Here is a 19559-nt window from a genome sequence, read left to right on the forward strand (position 1 = left end):
AAACAAAACTGGTATGTCTGTCATTTTCTTGCCCTTCTTTCCCCACATGACCAATCTAGTCTTAAAGCCATGACGTGGAGCAAGTAAAGTGGGCATCTGCGGGGGGGGGGGGGGGGAGGGAGCCCAAGATAGATAAGGAGGGTCTCCTAGAGAGGAGGCAGCAACAGTGAAGGGATATTAGGTACATTCAGGGGCACTAATCAAATAACTATATATTATAAAGGATAATGGAAATCAGGTTTCTCACTGTCAAAGAAGGAAATTACAAATAAGGAAAGGAAGAAAACCAGAATAAACCCTAAAATTTTGGATTAGAACTCGGTATATCAGTGTAAACTCAAGGTTTTAATTATATATTATAGATAGATATAATATACACGTTTTAAGCTAGAAAGAAGTGCTCAAAGAATGATGAAGACATGTCAAAAGGACACAAGACCTAGCTTGAAGATACTCCTATGGGCCCAAATCTGAAACAATTTGAGCACCAAAATAACTGACAGAAATGAACCAAAAGCCACTGAGAAGAATAGGAACTAATGAATCCATACCAGTCATAAACAAATGAGGGAATGATGCTATAGAATGCCGATTTCCAACTGGTTAAATGTGGAGTGAGTGCTGAAGGTAGAAAACAATTTTTGCAACCATCATACTAAATACTGATTCAGGCAAGAACCATCCACGGATGAATGCTAAATTTAGGGTTAAGTGTTGAGGAGAAGCAGGACATTTACATGGTCTTACAGTGTTTTTTTGCTTATCAAAAATAAATATTAACATCACCATTGCGGGCACATGGATATCACATGCCTCCAGATGTGATGCCCTAGAAAAGTCACTTCATTTATGTTCTATCCAACCTGAAATGAATAACCCGAATCTAACCAGGAAACATGAGAAAAACCCCAAATGAAAAACATATTACTGCAAAAAAGGCAGGCAGGGGAAGAGAAAAGACTTTTTCAAAAATGTCAGTGTCATAAACGATAAAGGCTGTGGAAATATTCCAGAATAAAGTAGTTTAGGAAGACTTGGTACCTAAAGCCAATACCTGATCCCAGACCGGATTCTGTACTAGAATAAAAAACTACACAGGCCATAATTGGGTCAACTGACAGAATATGGATGCCAGATTAGATAAAAATATCAGTACTATACTTTTGTAAGAGAATATTCCTATTCTTAGGAAACATACACTGTAGTATTTAGGGGTAAAAAAAAAGGGTGGCAATGTACACAACCTACTCTTAAATGGTTCAGAAAAAAACGTGTGTAGAGAGAATGCAAATGGCATAAAGTGTTAAAAGGTAAATCTGGGTGAAGAATCTGGGTGTCCCTTGTACCATTCTTATCCTTGCAATTTTATGTAAGTTTGAAATTATTTCCAAATAAAAACATTTTTAAAAGACAGCAGCTAGATTGAAGGGGCTTCCAATGGCCAAATTTGGGCATCAAAATGAATAATGACAGGAATGGACAGACTGTAACACTTGAGAATAAGAATCCATGAATCTGGGCTTCCCTGGTGGCGCAGTGGTTGAGAATCTGCCTGCCAATGCAGGGGACACGGGTTCGAGCCCTGGTCTGGGAGGATCCCACATGCTGCGGAGCAGCTAGGCCCGTGAGCCACAACTACTGAGCCTGCGCGTCTGAAGCCTGTGCTCCACAACAAGAGAGGCCGCGATAGTGAGAGGCCCGCGCATCGCGATGAAGAGTGGCCCCCACTTGCCGCAACTAGAGAAAGCCCTCGCACAGAAACGAAGACCCAACACGGCCAAAAATAAATATAAAAAATAAATTAACTATTTAAAACAAAAATGTTATGGTTAAAAAAAAAAAATCTCTCTTCTCTATACAAGTGCTGACCAATAGAAATACAACATAAGCTAGAAGTGCACATTAAAAAAAAAAAAAAAAGGGCTTCCCTGGTGGCGCAGTGGTTAAGAATCTGCCTGCCAATGCAGGGGACACGGGTTCGAGCTCTGGTCTGGGAAGATCCCACATGCCGCGGAGCGACTAAGCCCGTGAGCCACAATTACTGAGCCTGCGCGTCTGGAGCCTGTGCTCCGCAACAAGAGAGGCCGCGACGGTGAGAGGCCCGCGCACCGCGATGAAGAGTGGCCCCCGCTCTCCGCAACTGGAGGAAGTCCCCGCACAGAAACGAAGAGCCAACACAGCCAAAAATAAATATAAATAAATAAATAAATTTATAAAAAAAAAAAAAAAAAAAAAAGAATCCATAAATCCAACTAGTACTAAAAAAAAAGCTCTTCTTTCCAAAAGAAACCAAATAGTAATTGTAGAAATAACGTAAAAAGAAAGTCACCATTTATATCCACCCTAATAATAACTGACTCAGGCAAGATACAACCTGGGTGCTAAAACCACTGAATGAAACTTAAGGAATGAGATGTTCACATAGTGTCACTCACCCCATAGATATCTTATTAATTACAAAGGGGAAAGGGTACCTTTACAATGGAGAAATCTGGCAGACACTGCCTTACCTAAGCGATACCATGTGTCTCCTGAGGTAAGCGACCCGAATCTAATCATGAGAAAACAAACTGCTAATAAACCAAACTTTGGGACATTCTGCAAAACAGGTGGCCTGGATTCTTCAAAAATGACAATGTCATGAAAGAAAAAGGCTGAGGAACTAAAAGATACTATGGATATGCATCATCCTTGATTGGCCCCCGGATCCAACAACTATAAAGCTATAAAGGATATTGGAACAACTGGGGAAAGACAAATAATATAGATTATATACTAGGTAAAAGCATTATATTAACGTTAAGTTTATTGAATGTGATTATTTTTTGGTTAGCAGAAACATGTCCTTATTTATAGTGGATAAATGCTTAAGTATTAATAAGAATCACAATGTCTGCAAGTAACTCTTAAATGGTTCAGCAAAATACGTGTGTGTGAATGAGGGAGAAAAAAGCAAATGTAGCAAAATGTCAACATCTGGTGAAATAAAAATTTGTTTAAATAAGGATTAGAAAGTTTTTCACCTTACTTCATTTAAGCAACTTAAAACTTTGGAAAGTAGAGGTCAACTACCTACTGCTGAGAATGAGAAGAAGAGGTGGAAAGATCAGAGACTTTAGAAGAGTGAGAAAAGGTCTGCTAGGCCTTGGGAAAACTCAGGAAACCTTGGGGGTGGAGCGGGGACGTACCAAGCAGCCCTGAAAGCCTAACCGAGGCTGGAGAACAGAACAGCGGTTACCACGTTCCAACCTCCTGGCCCCACTGGCCCAGGATTTCACAACACAAAAAGCTGTAGACTACTTCCCTTGGAAGGTTATAAAATTGTTCATGATAACCATCAGTCTTGCTACTGATTATCTTCAGGGAGTGTTTCTATTTTTTACCCAAAGAAGTTTTCCCCTAAATCTTTGTTTCGATGAAAAATGTATTTTATACCACTCTAAAACTTGTATTTTATCCAGCTTAATATCTTAATTTTACAAAAGAGGCAGCCTGTATTCAAAGAAGCCCAATGCTGTTTACCAGATAAACTTATAAAAGAACTAGTGGAGGGAGACCAGATACTTCTAAATACCTGATGGGAGGGCAGGAAGTTTTGACATAGGGTGCCCATTGGTAACGAGAGGGGAAAAAAATCACAAGGAAATAACAAAATAACATATGAAGTTAGGATAGGAAGTTTCCTATCCTCCAAAACTGAGGATAGGAAATTGTGTCCTTCAAACTCCCCTGAGAGAAGCCCCAAAATAGTCATAAATATAACCGCAGGGCCAGAATGTAAAATGTTCACAAACTTAGAAGGAGCCCCCAAATGGGATTTTCTCACCCACCTCTTTTGGGGAAAAAAGTGCATACTAACAAACAATGAAGATTAATTGTTCTTTGTTTTTAGAAGGCTAACCTCTACCAGTATTAAGAGAAAGCTGAGTATAACTTTAAAGAAAAGCCTTACAGCCACCTTATCTGTGGAAAGGAGCCACGCAAACCCAAAATGTTCTGTGTATTTGCACCAATTCAAAGTTCCCATCCAATATCCAGGCCAACGCATACTGCCTTTTTTAAAATCTAGTTAAACTAAGCACAGTGATGCCATCCTTTCTACTTCTGCCTTCTCGGATCTAAGAGATCTGTAACAATTTGAACTTGCCGACAAGGAAATTCTTGTCTTCACCTTGTCTCAATTTATATATACACCTTATACTATCTATAATTTTCTTCTCTGGTAAGATCAATTCTTTCTCAAACTGATGAAGTAGAAGATAGTATTCTAAAAACAGGTAAATGTAATCTCTTACCTTTCCATAAAGAAGTAAACTTTGTGTCAGCTTCTTTGTGGATCAAAATCAGAAGACCAAGAGGAACCAGGTTCCAATTTCTTTTGAACCAAAAAAACTTTTAGACTTGCTTTTATTCCTCTCTGTTCTGAGCCTTCTGAGCAAAGTGCATAGTAAGCTCCTTGTTTCTAATTTCTACAGTGTCTACTCCACTCTCAGCCCTTTGTGGCCTAGTCAGGAGGACAGGAACATATCCACCAACCTCTGAAGTAAATCAACAAGAAGAAGCCATAATTAAAGAAGGCATGGCACTGACCTCTGCACAGTAACCACCAGAAGGCAATGGAGTAACGTTTATACAACTGAGCGAGAGCTCAGGTTTTCATATGCAAGAGAAACAGAAAAACATTCTTAGATTCTAACAGGGTCTTAGAAAATAAACCATTCTTGTAACCACTTGGAAAATTTCCTCAAAAAGCATGCTTCATACAAACAAGAAATAAACTGATTTAAAGAAACCAGTCTTAGGAGGTCCAAGAAAAAATTCAGGGCAAATTCAAACTCTTCAAGGATGAGGAAAATCCACAGTAGTTTATCTGGTGGATAATAGCAGCAATTTAACATAGAGAAAAACAGCCAATTATGTTTGAGTTTATACTTCTTTAAAAAAACAAAACCATGTGAACTGTGTAAATCTTAAAAGAAATGTTCTAGTCATGCTAATGTTTAAATAGATGACTATCTTAATTGTTATAGGAAAAAAGCATAAAGAAATTAAACAGATGCCATCATCTTTTATTGTTAGTCAAATTATAGAATTTAGTCCCCTTTAGATGACATCTTGACCAAACTACAGAAATATTATAGTATCTAATAAAACTACAGATAGACCCTCTTTTTAAAATATTTCATCACTTTGAAGGTATAACTTTCTAATTCCTTTATCCATATATTATTATCTACAGCAAAATACCACCAGGAAAGTAGTTTGAGGAGGCAGCAGAAAGGGAAGAGCTGAGGTGATTCAGGGAGCTGGGGCTAACAAAAACGCTAGGCTGATATGTGATTAGTCTATCAATGTGCCCTCCTTTTTCACACCCCTTAAGGTGCCTTCTGTTACCTGATCCCTCAAGGCTTTCCTTGATATTGGAAGAGAACAAGGGTCAGGGTAAAATATAGAAGAGATTAAAGAAAGGACCAAATTCAAAAGAAGTCTTTCCAAATCCTCTCAACTGGCCCTTGCAGGGATTCTGGAAGATTGTGGTACAGAAGTGGCTAATCTGGGGACGAATCTTCAATGAAATGCTCTTACATGGCATAGTTTGCTATAGGAAACCTCTCTACAAAGGCATAAAAGTGTGCTTATTACCCTCTGATTCAGGAAATGATATGTTAAGTAACTATAATTTATATAAAGATGTATATAAGGATGTTTATCATGGGGTTGTCTGTCTTTGATAAATTTTTTTTTATTAAACTTTGATTTTTATTCTTTACTGTTAAGTTGATCAATTTTACATATCAAAATTTTCATTTGTAATCAAAATTAAGAAAGCTGAATTAGAAATGTGAAATACGCTCAACTATTATTCTCTTCCTGTAATTAAAGAATAAAGCAATCATTGACAAATATTTGAATATTTACACCCAAGTCCAAGGATATATAAGTGGATCTTTTACCTGCCTTCATTATATAATATCTACAGGGGAAAAAAATAAAACTTTTCTCTAAAGAGTATCCTTGTACAGCAACACATGCAGAACTGCCATATTCTTATAACAGGTACATAATATCCCACGGTAATACTACGATCTATGGGATGTCACTCTGCCCTAGTTCTCGTCTAAGCAACTTATGTATAATGTCTCACTGATTCCTTACTAAACTTTTATAAGGTGGGTGGTATTATCATCATTTTTATAGTTGAAGAAACTGAAATACAGAGAAGTTTTGATATACTTCATAAATGTCCAACAGTGCTTCCATTTTTATAAAAATTTTTTAAGGGCCTATGCATAGAAAAGAACTGGAAAAATAGACAAACTGTTACTGATGATTGTCTCTGGGTAGTATAATTATGGGATAGAAGTTCTTTGTAGTCTTCTAACTTCTCTGCACTGCACATGAATTACTCTTGTATTGAAATGGGGGAAAGAATTCCCTCACAATAAGAAGGAACAAGGTAGGCTTACATTCAATTTTTTTTTTGTTTGCTCTTTTGTTTTAAGACATATGAACTATCTTCATTCACCTTCCAAAACCTCTTCTAAATCCTAAACACATAGGCAAAATTACTTATTATGGCTACGATACTCATTTTAAATGGATCAATTTAGTATATGTATAACCCTGTATATACAGAGAATACACGTTATCTATATACACTTGACACCACACTGGCACTCTACGGTATGAAGAACATTTATGCCTGCTTTTTAAGATTCTCTGTAGGGAACCTGTGATACAGCAACAAGTGCCCTTTGTGCTCCTATAGCATCCTATGTTCATCACTGTCACAGTACTTATCACACTCGATTATGACTAAGTTTACCAGTCTTTCTCTTCTGACAAAATGTTGACGCCAGCATTTGTGTTAGCACAGAGCCTGGAACACAGCTGACACTTAGCAATTGTTGGATACACTGATTACAGATGGATAGACAGACAGACTTCTGCATATATGCATACATGGATGGGTGCATGGACAAATAAATACAGAGACAGATGGACAAAAGAATGGACAGTCACGTGGATAGACAGATGAATGGACAGAGGAATGAATGTACCAAGGCAGACTTTCGGTCATGAAATCCTGGCTCCAGTCCCAACTCTCTAGCACCTATGTAACAAGTCACTCTACCCTTCCAGGTCTTTTATTCATATACAAAAGTGATTAGACTATCTGACATTAGAAGGTTCCTTCTAGCTGCTAAATTAGATCACTGAGACTTAGGCATTATTTTTTCATTTTAAGCAATTAGAGAGGTTTGCTGGTGGAAAACTTCACTTTTGATAAACCTGTGGGTCACATTTAAGATTGTATTGATGCCAAACCCTTAACCAGGGGTACATTCCTGACCCTACCGCCGTTCCTATACAAAAACATGACTCACTTGAAGACGAGGGCTTACATGCTTTTTTAGAATTGCAGTGAGGTTTGGACTGAGAGTCTCAAACACCAACTTACTGAGGGCAAACAAAAAGTCTTCTGTTCTTCAATTTATGGGAAAAAAAAAAAAATTTCCAATCCAATGGTGACATTGTATCTTTAAACTGGAAGAACTTAGCTAAAGGCTCTTTGCAAAGCAGTAGAGCACAGTCCTTCATGATATAAATGTAGCCACTTACCTTTTACTTTTTTATCAAACTTCTTCTGTTTCATTTTTTCTCGGTTTTTCTGTTGAACTTCCTTCGCTTCTTCTAATGCTTCCTGACTACCCCAAACTTCAAGAGACCTCTTCACAATCTGAAATACAGAATCCATAAATTAGTTGTGATTCATTGTTGTAAAATAGTTATAATTATTAAATCCATAGGTGCCAAAGAGTGATTTAACTTAAGTGCAATTTTATAAGTATTTATTTGAAATTTAAAAGTTTTAAAATATTGATAAGAAACAACTCTAATAATAACTCTATCTAAACCTATGAAACCCTCAGTGAATGTATGATGAATTAGATTATGTATTTGCAAAGCACAATAAAACCAGGTGTGCCTGTGTAAATAGAAAAGCTGTCCTCTGACTGCAATCACTTCTCTGCTTTGTTTTCACGTGAATCAAGAGAACTACATGTAGTCAGTGGGTTTGATGACTTTTGGCAGGATCACCAAAAAAAATCTGCTGACCAATTAGCCATATCAGATCTAAATATGAGGTCATCTCCAGAAATCTCCCATCACAGGAAATCAATCACTACTACTCTTCTCCTGAATCAATAACAGTTTCCATCCACTTGACTAATTTCTGACCTTCAAAATATGAATCTTCTTTAAAAACTTTGGTAGCTGAATGACCTAACAAGTCTTTATTCTAGTTTAAAAACCTTGGAATATATATATATGTACTCTTTATAATATATATATACTCTTTATAATATTTATTTACATTTAGGGAAATGATATACACACTGAGAATTATGCTCGGGATGTCTCTCACAATATGTTACAGGGACCAAAATATCAATCGATCAAGCCAAACTGAAATTTCTTAACATAAAGCAATATTCTGTTATTTCATAAATTCTAAAACATCACATTTTCCACAATTTAACATCCCTGAAAATGCTGCGTCACTAATGTAACTTAATGGTACTTTAACAACTCTGAGTCAAAAAGTGGTTCAGAAGAATTGGACTCTGAATGTAAGTTAAGTTTAGGAATACCTTAATAAATCTGTGGTACTTGCATTTTCCTTTTTATGTACATACAAGCATGATTTATAGCAAAAAAAAAAAAACTATTGTAAGTCTAATGGCACTATTTCAATAAAATAGAAGCACCAAGTGATAAGGCAGCACTGGGTCAGTTTAATTAGCAGCATTTTTTCATTTTTAATAGTACATAAAATTATGGTGAATCTTTTAATCAACAGTGTATTATGTTTAGTGAAAATTCAGTGTATGTTTGCTTTTACAATGTGGTTTCTTTATTAGAAGATACTAGGATTTTCTAGTATATTCCAATCAAACTGTGCTCTAAAGCAATGCCTCCCAATATTTTTCATATAATGGCACAAAAAAAGAATATTATGATATTTGTACCATTCTTGGGTAGATACAGGAAGCTGGAGTTAGATTCTGGGCATCTGTGAAATTCCTAAATTTTTTTCTATGATTTTATTTGGGGGGTAGGTGGGCAAGGGAAACACAGGCTGACTCCTATTTCACAAGCATTTTTGTTTCCAAATTGTACTCCTAACATCACCCAATAGTAATACATTTGCTTCAAAGTGCCACATCAAAAAGCAAAATAAGTAAACATGTTATTAAATGTCATTATGTACGACTATGACTCATGTAAAACAATAAAATGAAAAGGATCTTTTTAACTTTCTGTAAGTAAAAACTAATTATAACTATTTCATTGTTAAAACTTCACACCCGACCCAGGTTTAAAATGACTGAATATAACTTATTAGAGACCTGTAATTTTAAGTAGAGTTTCATATCACCCCATTGTGCATGATGAGGATTCTTCTTCACAATAAATTTAAGAGCTGGTTCTCTTTTTTCTAAATCACAATCTTTCAGAAGGTATTCTTGTTTTGCTTCTGTTTTAGTTATAAGCTTGTGTTTATCATCAGCATCTCTGAAAACAGATTAAGTCCATTATATAAAGTAGTTGTTTTAAATAAATTAGATTTTCAAACAGTCCCAAAACCTAGGGGCATACATGCCAAAAGAAACATATAAAATACTTTTTCCTGAAACTCTCATGGTCAAATTAGCAGCATAAAAATTCCAACAGAGGGCTTCCCTGGTGGCGCAGTGGTTGAGAATCTGCCTGCCAATGCAGGGCACACGGGTTCGAGCCCTGGTCTGGGTTCGAGCCCTGGTCTGGGTTCGAGCCCTGGTCTGGGAAGATCCCACATGCCGCAGAGCGGCTGGGCCCGTGAGCCACAATTGCTGAGCTTGCGCGTCTGGAGCCTGTGCTCTGCAGCAAGAGAGGCCCGCGCACCGCGATGAAGAGTGGCCCCCACTTGCCACAACTAGAGAAAGCCCTCGCACAGAAACGAAGACCCAAGACAGCCATAAATAAATAAATAAATAAATAATGTTAGCTGTTAAAAAAAAAAAAAAAAAAAAAGAATTCCAACAGAAAAATACTTTCTTTTACTAATTCTGAGAAGCTATTTATATTAGCAGCAGATCCATGTTATTTAACATGTTAAGAATTTCTTTTTACTAAGTCCCTCTTTTCCACAAAGTATTTGAAATAACTTACATGAACACAGCAAATATAAATGAGAACTAAGACTCAATGAGTAAGAAAATATAAGGCTTAAAGCCAGGACAGGCAGGATATAAGGAATATAAACATGCAAGGTCCAAATGCACCAAGCACAGCTAAGTTTCCAGTTGGCTCTGAGCTTTTACAAAGCCCAGGTTAAAATGGAGACATAGTCAATTACATAGCTCTTCTCATTCATTTGTTCTCCATCTACATGCTAGGTATTGTCCAAGGTACTAGGAATACAGCAAAGAATAAAACAAAGCCTTGTCTTCAGGAAGCTTACATTCTAGTTAGGAGAAGACAGTCAATAAGCAAACATGATGACTGATAAAAGTGCTATAAAGGAATACAAAGCATGGTAAAGGAAAAGAAATTTTCAGAGAGACTGGGAAATCAGAGAATGCCACTGATGAGGAAACATTTGAGCAGGGCCCTTAAGAAGTCAGAAAACATTCTGAATAGCTAGAGAAAGAACATTCATAGCAGAAAGAAGAGAAAGTACAAAGACTCTAGGACAGGAGTGTGCTTTGCAAATGGAGTTCACAACAAGCGGGCCAGTGTGACCAGAATGCTTAAAGTAAGTGATGGTGAGAAGTGATGAAAAATAAAGTCAGAGACAGGCAGGGGTCTTGTAAGAAATGGTGAAGACAATTTTATTCTAAATGGATTAGAAACCATTAAAGAGTTTTGAGTAAAATGCTATATGGAGAAGAGACGGTGCAAAAGTGGGGGAAGAGGCCAGTTACAAGAGTACTACTGCAGTGGTCCAGGCAAGAGCTGATAGGGGCACAGTCCAAGGCAGTAATGGTACAGAGGATGAGAAATGGATGGATTCAGGATGTGGTTTAAATATAGACCCAAATGGACTTGGAATTAAACATGGGATAGAGAAACAGCCAGTGAATGAAGCTGGCCTTTAATGAAATGGTGAACACTTAGGAGGAGGTATAGGACAGGTGGTGGGGGGGAGGGGGGGGGAGGAGTTATAACTGGGAATACCTTTAAGAAGACTAAATAATTTGGAAGTATACACCAAAGGAGGGAACAGGTAAACTACATTGTACTAATCTATAATCATCAAAGATGTTGGGAAAAACAAATAGAATGGAGGGCTGTATTCCTAATTATGCTTACATTTTAAAAGTATATTTCCAGACTACTACATAACTTTCTTTAAATTGATAATTAGTTGCTTCCATTTTCTCATGGAATTAAGGTTATACGTGGTAATTTAGTTCCCAACACTATGTGTACTTTAAGGAGAGTGGTAACACTGTGGACCTTAACCACTGTGTGCGTTAATGACACTGTTACATCACTGGGAATAGAGTTTATAATTCCAGTGGGTACCAGAACATTTCCCATCACAGATCTGATCATGAGACCAAAAACATCTCCCATTCTATCTTCTAAGGATCTACTTAGCAACAAGGCAGTGGTGATGGCTCTAGATGTCTGCAGCAGGTACTCTGAAAAGGCAGGTCCACCAGGCGTGTGAGCAGTTGATCTGGGACTGTACATACAAGAAGTGGGGACAGGGAACAGGTAAGAGGGCTAAGTAAGAATCCAAGGTGGGATCTTTAGGTGTGAAAGACACCAACACAGGACTTGGCTGAGGTAAGCAGTAGGGATAGGAGAACCAAGTGGAGTGAGTAATATTCTGTGGTGATACAAAAAGAGATAAAGGCTAGGAGAAGAAAAAGAATGACAGAAGAATGTGATTTTTCCTCATCTAATCTCTTCCCTGCCAATTCAGGAGAGTAGAAAATGAATGGAAAGAGGTGTTCTGAGTACCAGAAGAGTAGAAATGAATGGAAAGAGGTGTTCTGAGTACCAGAAGAGTAGCTGGAGGCATTATACTTCCCTCCTCTCATTGAAGGTGCCAGTCCTCTGCCCAAGGTATCAACACACACTAGTCAAAGTAAGAAAGAAACAAAGGGATCCTTAGGGGCTGGGGGGAGAGAAGGGTTAGGAACCTGCTACTGAGAGATGGTTAACGCCCCCCCAATCCCCCAGCAGAAAGGAAAAGGACATATCTATAGCAGAACCAGGGACATCCTTTCTATTTATGTGGCATAATGTTGATAAGCACAGTCTTCCTGTAATTCTTTAGCAAAATGGAAAACACAGAATTTTAGGAAACTCCCAAAACAAAAACATATTTATGAAGAAAATATTAAATCCAAATGGATCTAATTATTGTTTTGCCCTAAACCTACATGCAAACATTAAATTTTAGTAATTTAGAACATGCTCTGAAATAAAAATAAGTACCTGCAGTTATCACAAGTTGCCAAATCAAAGTGGTTCATTAGATAAGAATCCATAAATTCTTTACCACATTCTTCACATACAACATAATCAAATTCCATTACAGGTCCTAAAGAAAGGAAGATTAATTCTCTAAGTTGCCTTTTTTTGTGATTAGAATAGAGCTTCCTCTATTTTATTAGCTTACCAGCATGTATTTTATGCCTGATACAAACGTATTTACGTAAAAGACAACATAAAACCTTGATTAAATAATCTTACATTTATCTAAAAAAAAATTTTTTTAAGGAAAAAAGAAAAGAAAAAGGAAATACCATAAAGGAAAAAATTATGGACTCACCCAGTATTTTTGAACTCAAACAACATGTAAGGTACTTGTATTACTTTTGTATTGCTGGTATAACAAATTACCACAAACTTAGTGGCTAAAATAACACAAATTTATTTTCTCACAGATCTGTAGTTTATATGTCTGACACAGGTCTCAGTGGGCTAAAGTCAAGGTGACGGCAGGGTTGCACTCCTTTCTGGAGGTTTTGAGGGACAACCTATTACCAGCCATTTCCAGCTTCTAGAGGCCACCTGCATTCCTTGACTCATGACTCCCTTTCTCCAGGGATGTAAGCTGGAGCCAGCAACTGCAGCTTCTTCCATCACTATGGCTTCTTCCATAATCACACCTACCCCTGACTCTCTCCTGCCTCTCTTCTACTCTTATGGATCCTTGTGATTACACTGGGCCCAGCTGGATAACCCAGAATAATCTCCCCATCTCAAGGTCTGTAACCTTAATCATATCTGCAAAGTCCCTTTGGCTCTGTAAGGTAATAAACTCATAGGTTCCGGGATGGTTAGGAGCGGACATCTTTGGGGGCCATTACTTGGCCCACCACAGTACTGTTGAGAGTACAGAGATTAGTCTCAAGGCCGGAGGGAGGTGGGGGAGCTGCTTACAGATAAGGGAGATGGGCACTAACATATAACACAGAAAAGAGAGGCAATACAGAATTCACTTTCAAATGGGAAACTTTTTCTCTCCCTCCCCCCCTACCAACAGAGTAAACAGCTTCCTCTTCATCTGTCTCAACCACTAGATTGGAAATCTCTTGAAGGCAGAGACTGTATTTAGCTATATATCCTCAATACCCAGCACAGAAACCACTCTAGGTACAGTAAGGCCGGATTTTTTTTTTTTTTTAAAGATTTCAAATACCTAGCTAAGGATCTTTATCCTACAGAATTTTTTTTTTCCAGCAAGTCTGAAAGTTTTACTCCTAAGTCTTTAGGATGATTGCTACTGCCAAGCCCCAACTCTGAGAACTGCCACAAGTCCCAGCAGGAAGAAAAATGGAGTTGCCATTTGTTCATGATTTGTTCAACGTATTCCTATCACTGCCTTCCCTTACCTACTTAACACAAGAAGGTCAGTCAGTATTCTAGCACTCCTCAATCTCACTAATCTCCAAACTCTAACAAAAAAATCACTCTCCTTTCTAAAATATTACAAGGGCATAGCTATGGACAAAAGGAAAAACTGAAAATATAGTGAAAGTGCTATCTTCAAAAAACTGTTTACTGGAATGTGTTTGAATAGAGAGAAATTACAGTCAGAAATACCAATTAGGAGGCTACTGCACAGTATTATTAATCAAAAGCCATAAAATGTGCATACATTTTCCTAACTTTAAAAATGCCTTATAATGGAAATTTTTAAATATACATAAGGATGATTTTTCAAACTCCATCACTCCCTTTACATTTACCATTTGGAAATTGCCAGTCTACTGTAATCAAGAGCCTTCCCCTCCCCCATTCAGTCATTCATTCACTAACACATTATCCATATAGACTCATGGATTCCTATTATTCAATGGTGTCCTTCATTACTTTAGTGTTCAAATTGTCTGAAATTTGGCCAGTGGAAGCCCCTTCAAGCTGACACTTATGCCTCTGTAACATGCTTCTATCACTTTCTGAACACTTACATATTTTCTGGCATTACAAAATGTCCCAAGCTCATCTCGTAGCCATCCTGCCCCAACCCTGGAATCAGCTATTTCTCTGAAGGGCCGTGGTTCCCTTTAGTGGAGAACAGTATCAGCATCCAAGATCTGGACACCAGCTGTGCTCACTGCTACTGGGCTACCTCTGCTTCATGGCCATTTCTGTGAACAGGGTTAGGAAATATACGTATATATAGACACACACACAAATACGCATACATGTACTGTACACTTTTTTTGTTGAGATATAACTGACATAACATTATATTAATTTCAGGTGTACAACATAATGAGTCAACAACTGTATATATTACATAATGATCACAATAAGTCTAGTTAACATTCGTCACCACACGGTTACATTTCTTATCATAAGAATTTTTAAGTTCTAATCTCTTAGCAACTTTCAAATATGTAATACAGAATTATTGTTACCATGCTGTACATTACTTTCCCATGACTAACTGGAAGTTTGTACCTTTTGACCCACTTCAAACATTTCACCTCCCTCCCTCCTCCCCCATCTGGCAATCATCAATCTGTTCTCTGTATCTGTGAGTTTGCGGGGGGTGGGGGGGGGGTGTTGTTTTAGATTCCACATGTAAGTGAGATCATATGGTATTTATCTTTCTCTGACTTACTTCACTTAGCATAATGGCCCTCAAGGTCCATCCACGTTGTCACAAATGGCAAGATTTCATTCTTTCTTATGCCTGAATAATATTCCACTGTATGTATACACACACACACACACACACACATATCACACTTTCTTTATCCATTCATCCATCAATGGACACTTAGATTGTTTCCATATCTAGTTATTGTAAATAATGCTGCAATGAACATGGGGGTGCATGTATATTTCGAGTTACTGTTTACATTTTCTTTGGATAAATATCCAGAAGTGGGGTTGCTGGATTAATGGTAGTTCTAATTTTTTGAGGCACTTGCATATTGTTTTCCATAGTAGTTGCACTGATTTACATTTACAAGGGTTCCTTTTATCCACATGCTCACCAACAATTACTTTTTGTCTCTTTAATAATGGCCATCCTAACATGTGTGAGGTGATCTCTCATGGTGGTTTGATTTGCATTTCCCTGATGATTATTACTGATGTTGAGCATCTTTTAATCTGATGGCAATTTGGAAGTTTTCCTGGAAAATATCTTTTCTAGTCCTTTGGCCATTTTTTTATTCAGGTTTGTGTTATACAGTTTTTTGCTATTGAGTTGTAGGAGTTCCTTTTATATTTTGAATATTAACCCCTCATCAGATGTATGATTTGCAAATATTTTCCCCCATTCAGTTGGTGGCCTTTTCAAAGGTTCTCTTTGCTGTGCAGAAGCTTTATAGTTCGATGCATTCCCACTGGTTTATTAGTTTTACTTTTGTTGCCTCTGCTTTAGGTGTCATATCCAAAATATCACTACCAAGACCAATGTCAAGGAGCTTTTCATCTATTTTCTTTTTGTTTGTTTTTTATTTATTTGGTTGCATTGGGTCTTAGTTGCAGCTTGCAGGCTCCTTAGTTACGGCTCCAAGCTCCTTAGTTGTGGCATGCAAACTCTTAGTTGCAGCATGCATGTGGGATCTAGTTCCTGCATTGGGAGCACAGAGTCTTAACCACTGTGCCACCAGGGAAGTCCCCATCTGTTTTCTTCTAAGAGTATTATGGTTTGTCTTACACTTACATCTTTAATCCATTTTGAATTATTCTGTGTGTATGATGTAAGACAGTGGCCCAGTTTCGATCTTTTGCATGTGACTGTCCAGTTTTCCCAACACCTTTTTTGAAAAAACTGTCCTTTCCCCTTGTATATTCTTGGCTCCTCTGTCATAAATTAACTGACCATATGTGTAGGTATATTTCTGGGCTCTCTCTTCTGTTCCATTGATCTATATGTCTGTTTTTATGCCAATACCATACTGTTCTCATTACAATGGCTTTGAAATATAATTTGAAATCAGGGAGCATGAGGTCTCCAGCTCTGCTCTTTCTTCTCAAGATTGCTCTGGCCATTCAGGGTTTTTCATGGTTCCATGTGAATTTTAGGATTGTCTGTTCTAGTTCTGTGGGAAAATGCCATTGGAATTTTGATAGGGACTGCACTGATTCTATAGATTGCTTTAGGTACTATGGACATTTTAAGAATATTAGTTCTTCCAACCCAGGAGCACAGAATGTCTTTCTATTTATTTGTGTCTTCTTCCATTTCTTCATCCATGTCTTATAATAAGTTTTCAGTGTACTAGTATTTCACCTCCTTGGTTAAATTTATTCTACGTATTTTATTCTTTCTGATAAATGGGCAACTGTAAATAGGACTGTTTTCTTATTTCTCTTTCTGATAGTTCATTAGTAGTGTACAAAAATGCAACAGATTTCTATATATTGATTTGTTTCCTGCAACTTTGCTGAATTCATTTATTAGTTACATGTACACGTACATACACATATACATGTTTTAGAAATCATGAGTTCACACTGATACTGGCAATTTTAATCCATCCCCACAGGGTTCTTTCTAGCCTTCTCCCATTCCATATTTGTATGTCCTTTCTTCTACAATGAGAACCTTGGCTCCCAACAACATCAAGAAATACATTCATCTGCTTGAGCCAATAATACACCTAAACTAGTTTCAAAATTTCTTCACTCATACCACTCTATAAATGAGTTCAGGAATTTTGTGGTTTTCCCCTTACCCCACCCACCTCAAATTGAGGATATACTGTCAAATACTGTCCTCGTAAATCATTTGGACTAGTTCTTTCTGTCCTCCCCCCTTCAACATGATCATGTTATTTCCTTTGGAAAAATACGTCCATTGTTTATTTGCTTTTAGGTTATTACTCCTTCTATCAATGTTAAATTAACTTTTTTTAAGTATGTAAACTTTACCAGAAATATACATACTTTTGGGTCAGTTACCCTACTGCTATGAATCAGAGAGCTGGACAAAAGTTTACCTCCAAATATATCACTGCAGTAATAATTATTAGAATAGAGAAAAGAAATAACAAAAGAGCTGCATTTAAATGAATCATGGTTGCAGTCATCAAATGGAGTATTATGTAGCCATTAAAAGAAAGTCTGAAAGAATATTTAAGAAATGGGGAAATGCTCTTAATGACATTTTTATAAAAGAAAAATATTACATTCTCATTCACATATCAAAAACAGTCTCAAAGATAATACATCAAATGTTTGCACAGGAAGTTACTGTTTAATGGGACAAAGTTTCAGTTTCGGATGATGAAAAAACTCTGGAGATGGATGGTGGTGGACTGTTACAAAAACAATGTGAATGTATAGTACTTAATGCCACTAAACATATGCTTTAAAAGGTTACAATGTAAATTTTATGTTATGTATATTTTATCACAATTTTTAAAAATAATTTTTTAAAAAGACAGTATGAACAGTGACTGACCTCACTGTTACACACTGTTCTCTCCACATGGTTGCATTCCCCTGCAGTCCTAGAGTACACAGTGGGTTTAATTCTAGACCAGAGGTTGTCAAAGTGTGGCCTCTGGGCCAGCAGCATCAGCATCACCCAGGAACTTGTTAGAAACAAATTCACAGTCCCTACCTAAGAGCTACTAAATCAGAAGAAGCTCTAGGGATGGGGCCCCGCAATCTGTGTTTTAATAAAGCCTTCCTGGTGATCCTGATGAACCCTGTTCTAGATTCTAAAAGCATCTGATAGGCTCTGTTTTATAGGCAGCAAAGCTTAATGACCCAAATAAATTATTTTGATTTTTCTCAGCTATGCTACAAAAATAGACTGTCTCTAAATTAACAAAGAAATCCTTGGTTGGGGTGTGCTGCAAAGGGTCCAAGGGACACTGCCCTCAGCAAAGGAATAGAGTACCCAGTCATAAGAATCCTGGGAAGCAGAGGGACTTCCCTGGTGGTCCAGTGGTAAAGAATCCGCCTTCCAATGCAGGGGATGCAGGTTTGATCCCTGGTCAAGGAACCAAGATCCCACATGCCATGGGGCCACTAAGCCCGCATGCCACCAACTATTGAGCTTGCGAGCCTCAACAAGAGAGCCTGCATGCTGCAAACTACAGAGCCCACGCACCCTGGAGCCCGCACACCACAACTAGAGAGAGAAAACCCCCAAGCCACAACCAGAAAGAAGCCTGAGCACTGCAACGAAGAGGCTGTGAACCGCAATAAAAGATACCGCATGCCGCAACTAAGTCCAAACACAGCCAAAAAAAGAAGAGAAAGAAAGAAGAAAATAGAGGAGAAACCAAGATGGCGGAGTAGAAGGACGTGCTCTCCTCCCTCTTGCGAGAACACCGAATCACAACTAACTGCTGGACAATCATCGACAGGAAAACACTGGAACTCACCAAAAAGATACCCCACATCCAAAGACAAAGGAGAAGCCACAATGAGATGGTAGGAGGGGCGCATTCACAGTAAAATAAATCCCATAACTGCAGGGTGGGTGACTCACAGACTGAGAACACTTAAACCACAGAAGTCCACCCACTGGAGTGAAGGTTCTGAGCCCCACGTCAGGCTTCCCAACCTGGGGGTCCGGCCAAGGGAGGAGGATTCCTAGAGAATCAGACTTTGAAGCCTATTGGGAACTGATTGCAGGACTTCGACAGGACTAGGGGAAAACAGAGACCCACTCTTGGAGGGCACACAAAAAGTAGTGTGTGCATCAGGACCCAGGGGGAAGGAGCACTGACCCCAGGGAAGACTGAACCAGACCTACCTGCTAGTGTTGGAGAGTCTCCCTGCAGAGGCGAGGGGTGGCTGTGGCTCACCGTGGGGACAAGAACACTGGCAGCAGAAGTTCTGGGAAGTACTCCTTGGCTTGAGCTCTCCCAGAGTCTGTCATTAGCCCCACCCAAGAGCCCAGGTAGGCTCCAGTGTTGGGTTGCCTCAGGCCAAACAACAACAGGAAGGGAACCCCGCCCCCCAACCATCAACAGTCAGAGGATTAAAGTTTTACTGAGCGTCTTGCCCACCAGAGCAACAGTCAGCTCTACCCACCACCAGTCCCTCCCATCCAAGCCTCTTAG

At 38.2% G+C, this 19559-nt stretch overlaps 1 protein-coding gene across 1 annotated transcript in view; it reads right to left on the reverse strand.

Annotated features, from left to right (window-relative positions):
* XPA (XPA, DNA damage recognition and repair factor) overlaps positions 1 to 19559 on the reverse strand; it is a 40438-nt gene that overhangs the window by 3301 nt on the left and 17578 nt on the right. The window contains exons 3-5 of the mRNA XM_036854391.1: positions 12502 to 12607; positions 9417 to 9582; positions 7624 to 7741 (exon numbers count right to left, since the gene is read on the reverse strand). Coding sequence (XP_036710286.1) covers positions 7624 to 7741; positions 9417 to 9582; positions 12502 to 12607 — 390 coding nt within the window. The remainder of the gene's footprint in view (positions 1 to 7623; positions 7742 to 9416; positions 9583 to 12501; positions 12608 to 19559) is intronic.

This window comes from Balaenoptera musculus, chromosome 6 (assembly GCF_009873245.2).
Source record: "Balaenoptera musculus isolate JJ_BM4_2016_0621 chromosome 6, mBalMus1.pri.v3, whole genome shotgun sequence".
Classification (NCBI taxonomy): Eukaryota; Metazoa; Chordata; class Mammalia; order Artiodactyla; family Balaenopteridae; genus Balaenoptera; species Balaenoptera musculus.